Consider the following 19,510-nt stretch of genomic DNA (forward strand, 5'->3'; position numbering starts at 1 on the left):
TAACCAAGCAGGTCTGAAAAAATCCAGAAAACTTATCTCTGATGGAAGCTGAGAGCAAAGGGTAAATCCTGGTTGTGCAAAACACTCTTCACACCCCTAAAACCACATGCCAGCAGCAGGGAAGCAGGAGGCTCCATGTCCCTGGGCTGCAGCCCACCCCCACTTGCCCCTGCAGCCTTGACCCTGCCCTTGGCTCCGCTGCACCCGGAGCACACAGGGATGGAGCACACGGCTCCAGCCAGGCTATGGGATCTCACCTGGCCCACACCTTCTTCCTTACCACAGCACCCAGCAACAGCTTTGCTGGAAACTGGGGGTGCAGGAAAAGGTGCTTCAATGTGCCCTAATGGCAAAGCAGAAATGCTTTTTAATCCCCTCTTGAGACACCATTTTAATATATGTGGAAAATGAGAATTCCAGTGACTAATATAAAGGGATTATTAAGAAAAAAAACTGCACACATAAGGTAAGGAAGCTCATACATTTGCTCCAAACAGTATTATTAACAGCAAGCAAAATTATCTTTAATCCTGAAAAATGTATTACTTGAGGATTAATCAATTATGCTTCACAATTGCAATAATCTCTTTTTGAGACTTTGTTTTTTTAAAGCTGCTTTTTACCTCAAGCTACAAGACTGATTTTCATCTCCAATTAATAAGGTCCTTTTAGTTCACAAAAACTAAGAGTTTCCTAGGACGCCTGAGGGACCTGGGTGGATGCAACTCTTTGCACTTGAAGGGGCTTTGTGCGATGTGGGACCGACTTACATTTACCCTGTAAGAGCAGGAAGGCTGCAAATTACCAGTGTTTGTCCTTCCAGGGAAAGTGATTACTCCCAACTACCAACATTTGCTTTTTGTTTACTTTTCTCACTACACTCCACAATCCCAACACAATAAACCAAACATGAACCTGCAAAGGCGGGTGAAGGAAGGCATGCGGTCAGAGAGTGCTGTGAGCTGGGAGGGACCTCAAAGCTCACCTAGCTCCAAACTGCTGCCATGGCAGGGGCACCTTCCACTAACCAGCATGGGAATGAAAGCTTGCATTCCAGAGGTGCTCACAGGAGTGAAGCAGAAGAAGGAAAAGACCTGCAGCAGCTGGAGGCCCCCAGCCTGTCGTGAGGCTCCGTGAAGTGTCCTTGGGAACCAAGACATGTCCACCATAGTGTGGGGAGATGGCAGGAAGGCAAGGGGATTACAGAGAAAAGGAATGAAAGTGCCAGACCGTGGGATGGTGGAGATGGGTTTTTTCAACCTCTTTTATGATCTTTTTTTGTTTTATAAGCTGTGCTGGGAATTACATTTTTATCCTTCACTGTTTTACACCTGATAATATCAACACAGCTTTCACGGGGCTGTTGGGAGTGAGGAGCAGCAGACAGAAGGAATGTGTAGATGTCAGAACAGAGCAGGAGGGAGATGAGGAAGATAATTTGATTGTTTGTTCTCTCAAAACACGAGTGCAGCCTTTAGCCCTGCACCAGCGTGCAGGCAGTGCTGCTCTCCCCAGCTGGGAGCTGTGCAGTTCTGCACTGGGGCCAGGGGAAGCATCAACCCCACAAGGTCTATTCTGTCCTCTCCTCTCTCCTCCACCTGCACAGCCCTGCACTTTTTCCTGTGTTCAGCACCTGCTCATGCAGCTTCCTGGTTGTGGGGGAGCTGTTCTGCAGCAGCAGCTATAAAACACCCCCAAAACAGCTGGCAGATCCTGTGCCAACTGAAGCACAGCGCCAGCCGGCTCTGGAGGCACTGGGAGACACTCAGGAGCTCTCAGGAGGTTCTGTGGGCGAGCTTAAACAATTTCAGCAATGTGCTGGAAAATCCTGAACCATCTTTGTAAGATCACTATCTACAAAGGCAGGAGGTTGGGCCAATTTAGAAATGAAAGAGCACCTCAACAGGGTGCTTCGCTACATTCTGTGTCATTTATACAAAGCACCATGGATCCACTCAGGTTGGCAAAGTCCTCTAAAATCACCCAATCCAAATGCTAATCCAGCAAAGCCAAGGCCACCACCAACCCATGTGCCTAAGCATCACATCTACACATGAAATCCCATGAGAGATCCTCACTCCAGACAACCCTAAGGGTGAAGAATCTTTCCCAATATCCGACCTAAACCTCCCCTGGCACAACTTGAGGCTGTTTCCTCTCGTCCTGTGGTTTGCTGCTTGGGAGAAGACCCCTGGAGAGAACCCCCCACACACCTCAATGCACCTAAGATGTGTAAGAAGACCTAAATCAGGAAGTGCTGAATTCCTGGTAAGAGGAAAAAAGAGCAATAAAGGGAGAAAAGGATGAGCAACAAGTCAGAAGTTAGAGAGTAAAAGGTGAGAAGTCATTAAGTAAATTCCCCAAGCAACTGAGAAGCAAAAATAAAGCAAGATAAGAGGTAAAGGGGTAGGTGGTGGAGCAGCTCATTAAATCACAGGTATAGAAGATTAAGGTGACCAAACAGGGGCTAACTTTGAACACAGACAGTGCCCTTAAGAAGGGGAGGTGGGGAAAGAGCTGCCATAAAGGAAAACCCCCAGGTTCAGTGAGGGCAACTGGGAATAGGTCAGTGGTGTTCACATATAAACTACATGTAACTTGTACCAGCCAGACCCCAAAAACACCCCAGCTTTCTTGTCATGGCTTTTTGACCAAAGAAACAGCAGCATCACAGAGCCAAGGAACTCAAAGCAAGCAACCCCATCCAGCATTTAACACGCACCTTGAATAATTCCTTCACAAGAAAATACCTTTATGGGTTTTTTTCTATTTAAAATTAATTCCATCAGTAACTCACTAGGACAGGGACAGCTAAAATTTCCCAGCCTGTGGTGTGAGGTGGGACCACACTCAAAAGCTACTTTGGGGCAATAGTACTGAAGAGGTTTTGACTCAGCCAGCAACTTCTGGCAATTCCAGCCGAGATGTGTCCCCCTTTGCAAAGCACTGCTGAGGCCCATACTTTTCTCTCCACAGGCAAGCTACAGCAATCAATCTGGCACTCTATCATTCCCCTAGTTTTTCATTTGGAATACTTCAACAAACCCTAAAATTCTCTCATTTACCAAAGAATGGTAATTTGAATTATACCGGCTCCTTTTTGTGGCTTCCCCGTGCGATCCTGCAGCACTGGTAGTGCCCAATGGAAGGCTAAAACAGCGATTTCCCATGGCAGTGCTGCTGGCTGCCCTTCCCTCTCAGGGTAAAGGAAAACCAACCCACCTTGCAGTCTCCTTCCACTCCATCTCCTGTCCATCGACAGCCAGAAGCTCGTCCAGCTCGGTGAAGAGCTGCGGGGGCGCGGGGCTGTCATCTTCCTCTCCGAGGATGAAGCGGATGCGCTCGGCGGCGGGGGAGACTGCAGAGGTGAAAATACTGCGGTTAACGGCCTGCGAGATGACCAGGGACGTGCGGCTCCTCTCCTTGCCCTGCTCCCCAAGGCCATTCAGCTGTTTCTCCAGGCTGCCTTTGCCATCTGACATCCTCGTCGCTGCGGACGCAGGGGCGTGAGCGAGGGTGCCTCTATCTCCCTCTCTCCCCTTCCTTGCCTCTCACTGAACTTCTTACAAGTTCAAGCTGGGAGTAAAGTTCAGGAAAACTTGTCTCTTCCTACAGACCTTAACTATGTTACAGCAATTTGCAGTCCTTGTAAAAAAAAACAACAAAGCACCGTGGAGCTCAGAACCAACGCGCTCCGTGGCGCTGGCCGAGGACCTGCCGCTCTCTGAGCAGCCCGGATCCTTCACCCCCTTTTTTATATGACCTAAAACCAGTTCCAGCCAAACCAATTGGGGGCTTGCTGGCACAGCATCCCACTGCTGGCTTTCCCCTCCCTCCCTGCCAGCCAGGTTTGGGCTGCCATTGGCCTGCAAGGCAGGCTGGAACTTCCCCAGCCCACCACTGGAAAACACAGGAATACTTAACACAAGGGTTGTCTCGTCTATACATGAAGAATGCAACCCAATGCATTTAGTCAGGCACCAGTGCACTGAAAAAAAACAACCTGGTCCTGGTTGGAAAAGACTGCCTGTTTAGGCAAAAGAACTCCGTTCAACACACAGCACAAGCAAAGTCTGCATTATAACCCCGAGAAAAAAGGACAGAAACCCTTTCCTGGTTAAGGATTCAAAATTCAAACCCGAGAACATCGCCATCCCCGTCCCATGGCCCGAGGGCATCTCCTGAAGGTGACTGGAGCCCACACCACCAGAGTCACCTTGCTGGAGGGCTCCTTGGGGTCTACAGCCTTTTTCTCAGCATATCACCTTAACATGAAGGTGTGACCATGAGAAATTTTAAGACAGGCATCCTTTCTGCTGGATGTTTATCAGCATTAGAGATACACGGCAGACTATGAACTTTGAACAGCTCTGCTAAAAACTCCTTTCTTTTCAAAAGATCAGCTGGCTGTCTCTTGCAAAATAATTAATTACACCAGGTGTCCAACCACATTGATTTTTCCAGGGTAAACATACTTTCAATTTGCAATAGTTAAAAAGAAACCAGTAAAATACAGGCCATTTACTCCTTTTTCTTTTCCTGAAATAAACTTCATAGCTTTCTTCCTAAATTACTCAGAGGGATGATGCTGTTGTAATACAGATTTCTTTTTTACTGAAAGTATATTTGTAATCATAACTGCCCTTGGAATCTCCTGGGAGCCAAGGACCTTGCCCCGCTGCTACAAAAGCCTCCCCATCACGAGGCATTCAACTTCCTGCAGGCTTCAGGAGAGCTGGAGAGGGACTTGTGACAAGGGCCTGGAGTGACAGGACAAGGGGGAATGGCTTCACACTGTCAGAAGGCAGGGTTAGATGGGATATTGGGAAGGAATTGCTCCCTGTGAGGGAGCGAGGCCCTGGCACAGGGTGCCCAGAGAAGCTGTGGCTGCTCCTGGATCCCTGGAAGTGTCCAAGGCCAGGCAGGATGAGGCTTGGGGCAAGCTGGGATAGCAGAAGGTGTCCCTGCCATGGCAGGGGGCCGGAACCAGATGCCAGACTGTCCACCCATACCATGCATGTTCCACTGTCCTCTCCCTTTACCTGCACTAATGGATCTCAATATACTTTGCTATTCAAACAGAATTTGAGTATCCCATCCAGAAAACAAATAAAATACATGTCCATCTTACCACTTCAAAAAGCAAGGTGGACCCCAGAAGTGGCTGCTGCTTGGAAGAGGCTGTAAGAGAAGGGACTGCAGAGCTTCTTAAGCTGTTGAAGGCATCCACTGGAGCCAATGGGAAAAGTCTCTTTTGAGTCACTCTGAAGTGGTTTTACTACATGCAAGCGTTACCCCGATATTCCCACTACATTCTGCACACCCAACCTGGGTGCCCATCACCCCTTGTTTCTCTCCTGCCTCCTCTCCCTGTTGCTAATTTCCCATTCCCCGCACTTAGGGCGGATGATAAGGTTCACGATCCCATTAGGGCGCACGCCGGGTCACAGGTCCTCGATGCTCGCTTGCCCACACGTCCTTTATTGCGATTTTGTGGGTTAATGGGCCGTTTATGGGTTGTTTATGTGCTCTCTTTAGCAAGGAGAACATATTTTCACCTTCATCTCCAGGCGAACAGCGTGTGCTGAGCGCAGGGCTCAGGGCCTGCAGAGTCATTAACCCGGGGGGTGACCCCTCAGCCCCCTGCCTGCCCGACCTCTGAGCACCCCCTGGGCAGCCTGTCCCAGCCTTGGCCATCACCTTCTCACGGCACCATCCCGGGCTGTGCCACCCCGGAGCCGCTCACAGCAGCGCCGCCGGTGCCAGGGGTGGCTCAGGCTGCTCCATACTGCTGTCCTTTCCAAGAGAACAACCTGGTGGTCAGCAGACATCTGCAGCAGAGAAAAGGCTAATCCACACATTTAGATGGCTGGAGTTATACTGTTCCCCTAAAGGGGAGAGGAATTAAGATATTAATTGCAGAGGGTTGAATGTTCCAACGCAATGCCATCCATGGGGGATTGTCTCTCACTTCCCTCTCTTCCCTTTCCTGTTCCATTCAGCCACACACAGTCCATGAGGCAGCTTATAAAATCATAACTCGCACAAGAGCAAACACATCAGCAGTTTCTCCAAGTTCAGCTCAGGCCAGTTCTGAGCACAATGTATACCCTCGGGTTCCCAAAGGCAAAAATCAATCTCCATCAAGAGAGAGGAATCTCAGGGAGTTCAGAAATAGGGAGAGACACGTTCTAGCACAACAACCTCAAATCAGGCATGGCTGAGCTTCGGCAGTGGCTTTGGTGGCAGCTCTCCCTCGCTGCCCGGTGCAACAGCAGAGCTGCACATGGAAATGCCAGGGGGCTTTGTGGCATTGGCCCCTATCCTGAAGTCACCTCCTGCTTCTGTGCCAAGGGCCTGGCTGCTGCTGGGGGCAGGTACCTTCACCTGGCTCTCTGGGTGTGTGATGCTGCCTCGGGATGGAGGACAGGGGGAATCTGTGCTGATGCACAAGTTAAACAGCCCGTTCTCCACTCAGCCGACATGCTTTTCCTCCTTTTTCAGCTGCCTGCTGTCAGGGACACCTCTGAAGACCCTGGGGACCTGCACTTCAGTCAACTGCTTCCTTCACCAGAGGCCAAAGGGACCATCAGACACAAAGTTCTCTGTTACTTCCAAGCACGTTGGCAGCTACATAAATCCCCGAGAGACCTGGTGCAAATCCCTCCTCAGAGCCTGTGGATGCAGCATCAAGGAAAGCTGTTTGTCCCACGTGCTTTCCAGGCAGGCTTCCTGAAACAGGACATGATGGTACTCCGGTTCCTTTCCGGAGCTGCTTTCCCTCTGCTTGGTCAGACCCATCTGCAGCCAGAGCGCTGCACGCTTGTGCAGACACTTGTAACAGATCTAAACCTGCTTCTTTTCCACTTCAGCTGACTTCCCTTCCAAAATTCTCCAGTACCAAAACCAATTTTAATCGTGTGGCAATGTCAACATAAGACAGCAGCTAAAGGCAAGCAGGGGGGCTTTGATGGCCCACCAGCTTCCTTCAAAGACAAACCAGAACGGAATCCCACCTAAAACCAGGAGTAGCTGGAAACAGTTCCCTGGGACACCTCTGCGGGTCCCCATACAGCATCCAACACACCAGGCCACAGGCTAAGACAAAGGATGCTCTCCTGCTTTGCCAGCAGTACTGCCCAGCGCTTCTGGAGCACACCAACCCTCCATGCTATTCCTGCACCTTTACAGCTAAGAACTGTTATTTTCTTTATGGAAAGGAGGACCATCACCTCAGCTAACACCAGCTTCTGCACAACAGCCCAGGTGAGAACTGACATCCTGATTCCCCAAGAGCTGCAGCAAGCACAAGCATCCCTGAGCACCACCAAAGGAGCCAAGTACCCGTGGATTTACACGTGGGTGTCGCTGCTTTTGGAGAGACTGCACTGGGAACGCTGCTCTGAGGCCGCACAGCAGCCTTTCCCAGGGTCCCACAGAACCACCCCTGTGAGCCATCCACTCCACTCCCCAGCTAATCACTCTAAGCAAGCGTGAGAATTTCTCCTGTGCTTGTTTTGCGTCTTTGCTTCTGAACGATCACTTTTTGACCCCGTGCCGGGGCGGGCTGGCTGTGAGATTAGACTTTCCACAAGCAGGACTTGGCAGCCGGCAGGGAATGCTCCCCACACCACCTGGATCCCACCCCAGGCCACTTCTTGCACAACTCTGGGGTGCAGAGAATGCCATTCGAGGTATTAGATCTATCTGGGAGCGAATCTACCCCATCCCTTGAGAGTGCCCCTTCCCAGAGATAAAGAACAGCACTGACTGCCTCTGGAATAATCCATTTTTTGCTGGACTATTGGACTGCAGGATTGTTTTGCTGTAAGCTCCTCTGCACCATGTGGCATATATTAAGTGTTTGATCTGCAAAAAATCTTCAGTATTGGACAAATTCTTACTAATGCTGTGTTCTCCCAAGTGCCAGGAGAACGGTAGCATTTACATAACGCCTTGCTGGGCATTCCCAGCTCCCCTGGTCTTTGGTGCTGTGCCTATGATACTTCATTAAAACATTCCTTGGAGATGCAGGGAGAGAAATAGGACCCTTCTTCCAAAAATATTTCACATTAACATGGATGCAATGTGGACAATCAGTCTGGGAAGCTTCTAAACACACCCAGCACTGTCTCATGAAAATTTGGTGGCCCTTATCCTAAAAGGCAATTCCTACAAAAGAAGACACCCTACCAATTCTGTCCACGTGCCTGTGATGCAGAGACCACCACATGCAACACCCCAAGTCCCACAATGAGCTTTTTCCAGTATTGCTCCACTCTAGGGAGACTCTGCCTTCCAAGACTTGATTTTCCCAGCTGCAGCCAAAACCAGTAATATCTACATAACCTGCCAGAAGCAGAGGCAGCTGAAGAACCCCAGGGAAATGGGAATGGATAACCTCCCACAGACACACCATTAGCCAGCTGAGCCAAACAAAGTGTTTTGTGTATTAACAATGTGAGGCTCTTCCTGCTCACATCAATGCCAGGCTCCCCTGATTCCAAGGGTGTGGAACTGGGCATACACTGACCACATAATTCCCCATGGGTATGCCACAGCTAGATGCTAATCAACAGTGACTGGCTCCCAAACCGATAGGAAAACGAGAAATTTGTCTTTCTACATCACATTTTTCAAACGTTCTACATTCTCCAAGTGCCATTCTTAATTGCATTAAAGGCAGCAGTGCCTATGACACTTTTCTTTTACGAACCAGCTAGTCCACAGTGGCAAAACATACTGGTTATAAACCCTGATATAAACCACACCACTAGCAACTTGTTGCAAAATATGGATAACAAAGGTATTTTTGGACTACTCCTGGAGGTCAGCCATCTTACTTCCAGTTGTATCAAACTGCTACGGCAGCACATTTTTAAGGAGCTATTCCCCAGCAGCTGCCAAGAAGACTTTAATGAAGAAAGAGCAGCACCTAGAGAAAGCCTGGCTTCCTCCAGAGCTCTGGAACATTTCCTGCTGTCACACAGACACAGGATGCTGTCTGGCATCACACCTCCACTGGATCTGAGCAACAGTCAAGTCCCCAGTGAAACAGCAGCACAGTGGCTGCCACACAGAACAGTTCAAAAATCACTCCCTAATTCTCATCATTTTCCTTCCTTGGCTTTTCTCAGTTTCCCTTTTAGAAGCAGTGTGGCTTTCACAGTCTCCTTCCTGGAGAGGCTGGTGCTGTCCACCTCTGTGGGATCCTGCTAGGTCCTGTTCTGGTACCTGAAACCCTGTAAGCACACCATGATCACACACACCTCCTCCCATACCTCCATCAGTATCCCTGCACCTCGGGGCCACAAGGCAACTGCTCATCCTAAGTACAGGGGAAAACTCCTGCTCCTCTGGTGAACAGAAGAAAAAACCCTTTTCCTTTCCAACACTGCAATGTTGTTCCCCAAAGACAGTTTTAAAGCTGGTTTGAGGTGCTGCAGTCCCTTGTACCAGCCACAAGCCCTCCTGCCAAACTATAACCCGGTCCAGCACCGCTCCTTTAGGCAACAGGGACACTTTTAAGGACACAGCTATAACAACTCTGGGCTCTTCTCTCCAGTTTAAGCTTCCAAGCAATGACAAGAGGAAACTTCCCTCTCTGTGCTTCCCCTCTGGCTGCAATAGCCAATTTTCTGCCTATTAAGCTCTTCTCACAAGCAGGGTTTCATCACTGTCTATTTGTCCCGTTCAATCAATCTCCGCAGCAGCCCTGACTGTTTCAGCACTTCTGCAACTCTCCTTCAGCAGGGGCTTGGCAGGACAGAACCCACCCACAGGGGGAGGAAACAACCCACATGTGGGTGAGGATTTTCCCTATTTATTCCCCCAGTTTCCGACCATGCCGAGCCCTTCGGCCCGTGGCTCCGGCTGCAGTGGAGCCCACCTCCGTTGCCAGGCAGTTTTTCAAGGAGTACTGAGTGTTTCTGGCATCCACACTTCTTACTTTCAGCTCCTTTCATTCTGTCCCCTCTGTTTTCCATGTTGCCAAACACCTCACGCATTCTGGGCACAGGGGGAAATGTGCATTATTATTCCCTGCCATCCTTGCAGAGGCCAACTGGTGCACGAGAGCTAAATGCACGTGTTGGGGGCTTCTGCAGGCTCTTATTTCTTCCTGATCACCTCTCCTGCTTCAAACTCCACTAGGAGAGGGAATCCATGGTGTAAATATGTATTTTATAGAACCTCAGGCTGGTTTAGCTTGGAAGGACTTAAAGATCATCTTGTTCCAACCCCCTCCAACCTGGCCTTAGGCACTTCCAGGGATGGGGAGCCACAGCTCCTGCACCCTGACAGGGGAGAATTTCTCCCTGATATGTCAGCCAGCCCTGCCCTCTGTCAGTGGGGAGCCATTCCCCCTTGTCCTACACTCCACACACTAAAAGCACAGTGATCACAGCATCACAGGACTGCAGGACACCAGCTTGGAGAGACCTCAAGGGTCACCTGGTCCAACCAGCTCAGAAGGTGGAGCTCAGGAAGCCATTTCACCAGGACAGCAGGAGGAAGGTGCCAACCTCCTTTGGAGATGCTTTGGAAAAGGCTTGTCTATTTTTCCACCACCTTCTGAAACGCTTTGTTCAGTGACAAACTGCCCTTTTGGCTCAGAACTGCTCACAGCCGCTTATCTAAAAAGCTGCAAAGCCAGCCTGAGAATCCAGACAATGCTGCCATTGACCAGGAGAGCACCAGGATTTGGCCTGACAGGGTGCTTACAAAACCAGCTGGTTTCACATCTCCCTGCTGGTTTTCCTCACATTTCCCTGCTGCTGCAAAGCAAGCTCTGTGGGGTGGATCCACTCCTACAGACCTGCTCCTCTGGGTGTCTGCACTAATTCTGTCTGCTAAATCCTGATAAACAGCACTTCCCTCACTTGGCACCCCTGGAGATGTCACAACCATCCCGATGGAAGTGTCCCCACCAGTCAGCAGCGTGGCAAAGCCAAGTTTTGCGTGGATAAATCACTTCTCTGAAGGCATTTTCTTTTTCTCTCTGGGTCGAGTCAAGGGAACTCAGAAAAGGGCTCTTGCAATGGCATTTGGGAGCAGAAAGACCCCATTGAGACAAAGACACAATAACCAGTTTCGCCCCTGCCTTTAAAAATTAACCACCATTAACTCCGGGCTCGGCACGGCTCCAGGCTGCCAGCAGTTCCTGCTCCTTCCAAGCAGCTTCCCAGAAACTCCCAATTCAGCTTGTTCTCAAAAGCCTGCTGACATTTGGGCAGCTCCTGCTCTTCACTGGTTTCCCCCTGCAACAGCAAGTGAAGTTCAAGCTTCTGCCTCCTTTTAACTCTGAGCTTCACAGGCTCACCCCCACCTCCTACACAAGCACCAAGCCCCCAGGGAACATGATTGTGGTGGAAAAAACCAGTGGATTTGCTGGGGTCTCATCCATCCTGAAAGGCACTTTTACAGCTTTCAGCAAACTTCTGTAATTCAATCAAGGAAACACAAGTATGAAATATTTCCACTTGCAGGAAAGGAACGTGACCAGGATCTATAGTAGTGAAACTGTGTGCAAGAAAAATAAAAGACCATTATCCAATGGATTTATCCAGGAAAATTAAGCATGGGTTGGCTTTCAGTAAGTGAATGCACTGTAATTAAGGTCAATATACTCCAGAAAAGGCTATTGCCAAAACTGAGGAAGGAAGAAAGCGAGTTCAAACAAACCCAACTTGTTTTTTCACTGAAAAATGAGAAATCTGGTATCTAGAGACACATTTGGTGACTCCTTATGGAATGCAACACGAGCCACACAGAGAGATACTTTTACCAAAACAACAAAGAGGCTCTAAAGCAGCAGTGAAGCACAAACACACAGAATAAGGAGGCCAAGCCACACTTCACTGCACCATTTAGGAACAGCTGGGTTTGACACAAGCCCAGGTCAAAGGAAAACTACCAGAAATGAAAGACTCCACTAAAAACTGGAGGATAAGTACGTGAGGCATACAAGGAAAATGAATTATTTAAGACCATTAGCAGCAGGAGCTTGAGAAGCAGTGGGTGACCTGGACCACCTTGGAGTGAGACAGCCAATTAAGGGGATTAAAAATTGTGCAGAAAAGCAGAGCAGCCTCTTGGTGTGAAACTCCAGCACACAGGTGGGTGCACACACAGGCACTTAGCCTTTTCCAGAGGTTAACATGGGAGGAGGTAGGTGTCTGCAGAACAGAGAGAAGATGGAAGTGAACCCAAGAGCAGTGAGTGGCCAGGCCCTTTGTGCTCACACCTCAGCAGAGCCTGTCCAGACCCAAGGTTTTAGTCAGGTCTGCAATGTTTCACTGAAGAAAACCCACAGAATTACCTGGCACAGCTATCCAATGGAATACCATCTATCATATTTCTACCATTTCTTTCTAGACTCTAGGTTGTGCCCTTTGGAGGTTTTCCTTGCAGTTTCCAAAGGTGCACAAGGTTACTATGCCTTTATTTTTCCTACACAACTAAAGCCAAATGGAATCTAAGCTGCCCCAGCCTGCTGGGACTTACCCAGACCGGGATGGCTGCAGTTAAAAACAAAACCATTAGCAGAGTTCTCCAAAGTGCTCCTTAAGCAGATGTTTTTTTCTTTCTTTTAAGCTCCTAAATGCAACTTTAGCAATTATTGGTTTATGTAATTGCCTAACATTTAATGTTTACAGCAACATTTTACAACTAATTTACATGTAGTTCACTAAATGCTTTAGGGTTAATTGGTCTTTTGTTGTGCATTAAGCAGCTTGTTAATGATTAGTCTGTTGGGAAGAAAACATGAGGAGGAGGTCGGTTTGGGGATGGCTTGGACCGAGGGAATGGCTGGGGGGGATTTTTGCAGAAGCACTGACCTTCCCAGGCTCACCCCAAAGTGTCTTTTACAGGGTCACAATGTCCCCTTGGCCCTACAGGGGAGGAGGAGGAGGAGGGTACAAGAGGATCAATCTACTGCATGTGAGGGGAGGATGAAACCACAGCAAAGGAGAGAAGATGCAATTCCTTGCACTTGGCAAGAATCATGTTGTACTGCCTGTGCTTAAAGGGAGCCCCAGGAGCCCCAAGAATTCCCTGTGCTGAGCATCCAGAGGCATCAGTGTGATTCCATGAGTAGGAAAAGTAAGAGTGTGTCTCCTTGGGGGCCTGTGTCACTGCACTGCCAACTAAGGACAGAGCTCCAGACATGATATCATAACTTAGAAAGCAAAATTAATAACTTAATTACCAAGCTGGCCCTGCTTTGAGCAGAGCTTTGGACCCGCTGATGGCACCTTCCAACCTCATTTATTCTATTCCATTAGTGAGCTTCCCAGATAGATGATCTCCACTCCAGCCACCCCATCTGCTGCCCAAACCTGACTGCCTTGCCACAGCTTCAGAGCAACTTTTAGTAATGAAGACAGACTGGAAACCCCATGCTGGGTTTAATGATCTGCTTGGCATCCTGGCCTGCAGAATGAAAACAGAAAGGAGAGTAACAAAAAGCCAACTCTGTATCAGAAGATATTCACAAACTCTTGGAGAAATGGCAAGGGCTGCACCAGCACAACCAAGACCCAAGAGGAAAACAGCAACACAGAGCTGAACTGCTTCCTTTGCATTTAGGGAATGGACTGTGACCAGCCCAACAGGGAGTCAAACTCTGCTTTTTAAATCCTTCCCCAAGCACAAAAAACTGGCAGTGGCATCAAAAGCACTGAGCACCCAGCTGGTCTTACACATTGTCCAGGACTTCAGGAAAAAAAAATGGGGAAAAAAATAAAAGAGGAACAAATCAGCCAGGCACTATTGGTAATCTTTTAAACAAGTTAGGATGGAAACAGCAAAGCAGGAATGAGCAGTGTTTTCCAAATTATTCCATCAGAACAGCATTGCCTCCAATGTAAATCTCTTTACAAGCACTGATCTCCTTAGAGTCATTAAATGCCATCTTTATTTCTTTTTAATTGGTCCAACTGCATTTTAGATTGCTTTTTAAAAGTATAGCCAAAGCATAGAAACATGATGTGTTGAAATACAGAACTGCTACAATACAAGAAATAAATCTGAAAAGTTTGTGGGTTTACTGGTACTCAAATTTCATTACCCAGACATAAGGAATATACTCATTTTAAAACAAAAAATACTTGACTATTAAGAAAGTCTCAGTGTCTGGCAAGTTTCTGAAGATGATTTATTATTACAACTCAGCAAGGGTTGCTGCTGCTTTCCTTCTGACCCTGCACGTGCCCCAGGTGGGTTTAAGAACAGCAGCAACCAAATGTCACCCTTTCCCACTTTTATGTAAATCTTCCTGCTCCCAGCACTCCAGCCTCCTGTTTTCCCTTCCCTGTTGGGATCAGGGCTTTGGGCTTGGACTAGTCTATTTTGCTGATTCAGCTTAGTGCACGGCCACAAAACCAGCTAGATGGACCTGAAACCAGTTAGATGGCCATGAAACCAGTTAGATGGCCATGAAACCAGTTAGATGGCCATGAAACCAGTTAGACGTACCTGAAACCAGTGAGATGGACCTGAAACCAGCTACATGGACCTGAAACCAGTTAGATGGCAATGAAATAAGTTAGATGGACCTGAAACCAGTTAGATGGCCATGAAACCAGCTAGATGGACCTGAAACCAGCTAGATGGACCTGAAACCAGCTAGATGGACCTGAAACCAGTTAGATGGCAATGAAATCAGTGAGATGGCCATGAAACCAGTTAGATGGACCTGAAACCAGCTAGAAGGACCTGAAACTAGCTAGATGGACCTGAAACCAGTTAGACGGACCCGAAACCAGTTAGATGTACCTGAAACCAGTTAGACGTACCTGAAACCAGTTAGATGTACCTGAAACCAGTTAGATGGACCTGAAACCAGTTAGACGTACCTGAAACCAGTTAGATGTACCTGAAACCAGTTAGATGGACCTGAAACCAGTTAGATAGACCTGAAACCAGTGAGATGGCCATGAAACCAGTGAGATGGCCATGAAACCAGTGAGATGGACCTGAAACCAGTTAGATGGACCTGAAACCAGTGAGATGGACCTGAAACCAGTGAGATGGCCATGTATTTTTTACAAAGAGAAAAACGTTGGCACAGAGAGGTGGGGGATGTCCCATCCCTGGAAACATTCAGGGCCGGGTTGGATGGAGCTCTGAGCAATGAGGTCTAGGAGAAGACATCCCCGTCCGTGGCAGGGGGTTGGAACAAGATGACTTTGAAGGTTCCTTCCAACCCAAACCATTCTGTGACCTTTTTCACGATGCCATGAAAGGAGTTAGATGGCTACAAAACCAGTTAGGTGGCCACAACAGGGAGAGGGAGGAGGAACAAAGGAGCTGGGGTGCGATGGGAGCCTCACACAGGAGATCCACCTCTGACAGAAAGCTCAAGTTAGGGATAACCCCTCGGTGGAGCTGTGGAGAATTCCCAGCCCAGCAGCTGGGCCAGCCTCACTTAATGCTGAGGATATTCAAAGAGCCCTGTCAGGGTGCCAAGCACGCAGCTCCTATGACAAGGGTCGCTTTGTCTTGCATCCCCTCCGCCTCCCAGCACATGGGAAACTTCAGAAATTCCCTCACTGAGGAGAACAACTAAGCTGAGTAACTTGGAATTACAGGCTTTCAAGGTTAGTTTGCTGCTGGAGCCAAGACATATTTCCAGAGCTTCTCAGGACTGAAAACAACCTCCTACTTTTAATGACTTGCCTTTTATCTTTAATAAGGGATTAGGAGCTATTTTTCCAGCTAATACCTTAAAATCCAGATAATCATAAAAGCAATCAGTAATACCCAATATATGTTAATTACTCATTTTCTTCTCGTCTCTGGCTGCCCTGCTGTCACTCAGGGCCATTAATTTGTCTATAACAAGGCTGCAAATCAAAACCAACAAAAGGCTTCAGGTCCTCTGGGGAGTCACAGGTTTGGGCTTGGGGGATTAACCACAGATTACATCTGCAACAACAGCAAGGAAAACAACATTATGGCCAGAGAGGTGCTGAACTATCCCACCAGCCATCTACCCATGCCTGGACCTGCTCACTCCCACAGGAGCCAAGCAAAGCAAAAGACTGATTTAAAATAAGGTAACGAGGCACTGAACAAACTTGACAGCACTAAGGGGAGCTAAAGCTGCACTCACCAAATTATTCCCAGTGAAAGGTGACTCCAAAATAATTTGATGTTTTCCACACTAAGCTACACTGGCCTTTCCACAGGGAATTTACAGGAGTAGCAGGTGTAGAAGCTTTACATTCAAGATCTGTGCTGGAATAATGATGCTGATCAGACAGGTAACACCTATGACTGCGCACAGAAGAGGAATTCACAGTTCCTGGGATGCCATGAATTTGAAGGATGCCTTGGATTTATCACAACATTATTTAGGTCATAAGGAAAAAGTGAAGCAGGAGTGAGGATGGATGTACCTACTTGGAATTACATCCAGCATTTATGTTCTGCCCACCCTGCACAGCCCATTCCCAAGTCCTGAAAGGAGTTTGGTCACTCCTGCCTCAAATCCAAACTCTCTCCATTTTCCCATTAGTGCATCTCTCGGTTTCAACACCATCGTATGTAGAGTCCCAGCTCCCTTGCCAACACACACATCCTGCACAGGTGACTTCCTGACACCCCAAAACCCCTTCCCTGTAATCTCCAGAGTCACAGTCACGTAACACTGGGAATCATCTGCTTCTCAGCTCTATTAATAGAGCCCCTGCCTGCTCCTGGCTCACGTAACACCATCCGTGTCTCCTCCTCCTCCGGCCGGCTCCCGCGGCACCCCGGGAGCGCACGCACGATGTCAGCACCCACCGCTCCCAAGGGACAATAACCAAGGCTCTCATGGGGACACAGCTCCCCATCCCTGCAAGTGCCCAAGGCCAGGCTGGACAGAGCTTAGAGATACCTGGTCTAGTGGAAAGTGTCCCTGCCCACGGCAGGGGATGGAGCTGGATGAGCTTTAAGTTCCCTTCCAGCCCAGGCCTTTCTGTGATGATTCCATGGGCAGAGTTCATAGTTTGACTCCAAAGACTTGAGCAGATCAAATTGCTTAATCCAAACGAGAATCAGAAACTAATAATTTCAGCCCAGACTACACAAACCCAGTGCTAATGCAGTGTTTTACAGTGGCATCTTCTATAGAGCAGAGGGAATATTACTGTCGGTTTACATTATTCAATTAAATTATTCAGCTCATTAAAGAAATTAAAAACGATGTAGCAACAGGAAAGGTTGTTTATTTCTTCAGAATTCTCAGCTAAAAGGAAGAGGTGAGAAGATGAGATCAAAGGAGAAGTGGGAACTCAGATAGCTCATTAGTTCAGGTAATGGTCCCTTCATTCCTAAAGGGATTTCTGCTGGGGAGAAAGCCCAAACACCAAGTAGTTGCACCATTACCAAAAAAGACAGCCTTCCCCCTTGGATATTTTTAACAGAATTTCAATTTCCTTCCACATGGAATTTGAAAAAGATGATCTAAAAGGAAGCCCTCTCCATCTCCAGGTGAACACTAGCATGAACATCTAACTGGCCATGCAATGCACAAAACTCAGGATGCTGGATACCTGCACATCACAAAGTCAAACTTCTCCAGGTATTATCAAGTGTGACTTGCCTACCAAAAGGGAACAGCAGATTCAGAGTGAATGAGATAGCAACAGCAAATCAAGTCCCCTTAAGGAAATCATGACAAGGATATCACCAGATTAAATCCATTATGGATATGGAATTTCCCCACTAGCTGATTCAAATGAAGCATGATTTCTTGCACTCTATTTTTTTTTCAAGGCAAACATGAAGAGCTGATGAAATGTCTCATACATTACTTCACCCACTGAGCTAAACTCTCCACAGTGAGGTGCACATTTTCCTGGCTCCAGGGAAAGAAGAACCATGACCCCAGTGAAGAAGGTATGCAGCAGTCTGGAAGTGCAAGGCAGCACTGAATCACAGCATCCCCTTGGAAAAGACCTTCAAGAACTGAAAGCTGCAGTGAAGCTGCAGTATGGAAAGGAGCTCCCCAACAATGTGTAACACACAAGCCAAGGCACACATGGATCCAGCTCAGCCATTCTGGACTGTAGAATTGTAACTGATTTATTTGTGTGCACACACCAAGAAGGGATTTTTATATTCCTTCTCAGAGGCTGGGTTTAAAGCCTATTGAACTTGGGGGAAAAAAAAAACCAAAAAAAACCATACTCCATACTCCTTATGATGTTAAGAAATACACAGGTGATTTTCAGGGCAACTAAATTCCCCAATTTCTCCTGCCTCCCAGTCCTAAGCATTCCTTTAAAGCCCTAAGATAAACCCAGGTGCTGAACAGAGAGATCCATCTCCTCCTTCCCCAGTCCTCCACCACAGAGCACTAGGTAAACTTTGGCTGGGATGCAGCTGTGAGCAACAGGAACACACACTCCGAGAATCCCTTTTCCAGGAGCCATCGTGCTCTGCTCTGTCACTACAGGAAAGAAGTTCTGAACAAGGAAAGTGAACCTGTAACGGGGTTCCATCAATTTCAGAGCAAGGAACTCCATCACATGGAAAAGTAACCCCAGAAAAATTAGGCAAGGACTGTTTGCTACATACTTCCATTAAATGCATGAAAGAAAAGAAGATGTAGAAAATGGAAAAAAAAAGATTGTTTTTGCAGGTGTTCCTCAACTTTGTGGCACCAGAGAAGCCATGGAACAGAGAACAGCTCTTTCATATGTACCTGATCCCTCAACTACAACCCAAGTTCTTCTGCTTAATTCTGAGATGAAGGCAAACATCTGCCTACAAAACTATCGCAGATGAGAACGGTTCAGTGCACTGATTTAGATAAAACAGCTTTTCTTCAAAACACGTTTGTTTTTTATCCCCCAAAGAGACAGGAAATTGTGAGCAATAATCCTCAAGGATGTCTTTTCCAAGATTTGAAAGCTGTCCTCCAGTGGAGATTCCCATTTTAAGCGCATACTTTGCATAACTGAAAGAAAATACGTGACCTTGATGGTAAGCAAAATATTCCTTGCAAAACATTTACTCTTCTTCTTGCTGTGCAAAATCTGTCTGCTCTTCCCAAATGAAGGACATCCAACCCACATTCCTCAGAAAAATGTCACACCAGATTCAATTGGAGGAGGATGTTTTTACAAGTTCAGCACTGACCTTATGTTTCCAAAGCTGTTGGTTTCCAGGCGAAGAGCGTTTTCCCCTCTGCATCACGTGCTGCCTCGGCTGGGAGGGCTCTTCCAGAGCCAGAAGGATGCTGTTCACAGATAGCACCACTTGTGCATCAAGGGTGTCTGACGGGGCACCAAACACCATCTAACGCTGTCCCCCGCCCCTAAAAACATCTCAGGCACTCTTCAAATTTGTATCCAGGGTCTCTCCTCCTACAACCTTTAAGCTACAGGAGGAGAAGTTCTTCCACCACAGAACCCCAAAATGGTTTGGGTTGGAAAGCACCTCAAAGTTCATCTCATCCCAATCCCCTGCCACGTGCAGAACACTAAACAAGGCTGCTCCCTGTCCAACCTGGCCT

General features: G+C 47.8%; 1 protein-coding gene across 12 annotated transcripts in view; it reads right to left on the reverse strand.

Annotated features, from left to right (window-relative positions):
* Positions 1-19,510, reverse strand: part of SLC4A4 (solute carrier family 4 member 4) — a 143,375-nt gene that overhangs the window by 46,125 nt on the left and 77,740 nt on the right. For 8 of the 12 annotated variants that reach the window (XM_033513343.1, XM_033513342.1, XM_033513344.1 and 5 more), the window contains one exon: positions 3,223-3,358. The exons of 1 other annotated variant lie outside the window; for it this stretch is intronic. In XM_033513343.1, coding sequence (XP_033369234.1) covers positions 3,223-3,358 — 136 coding nt within the window. Of the gene's footprint in view, positions 1-3,222; positions 3,729-19,510 lie in introns of those variants that run through there. 3 more of the 12 variants (XM_033513348.1, XM_033513347.1, XM_033513349.1) reach the window with 2 other exon arrangements.

The sequence above is a fragment of the Parus major genome, chromosome 4 (assembly GCF_001522545.3).
Source record: "Parus major isolate Abel chromosome 4, Parus_major1.1, whole genome shotgun sequence".
Taxonomy (NCBI): Eukaryota; Metazoa; Chordata; class Aves; order Passeriformes; family Paridae; genus Parus; species Parus major.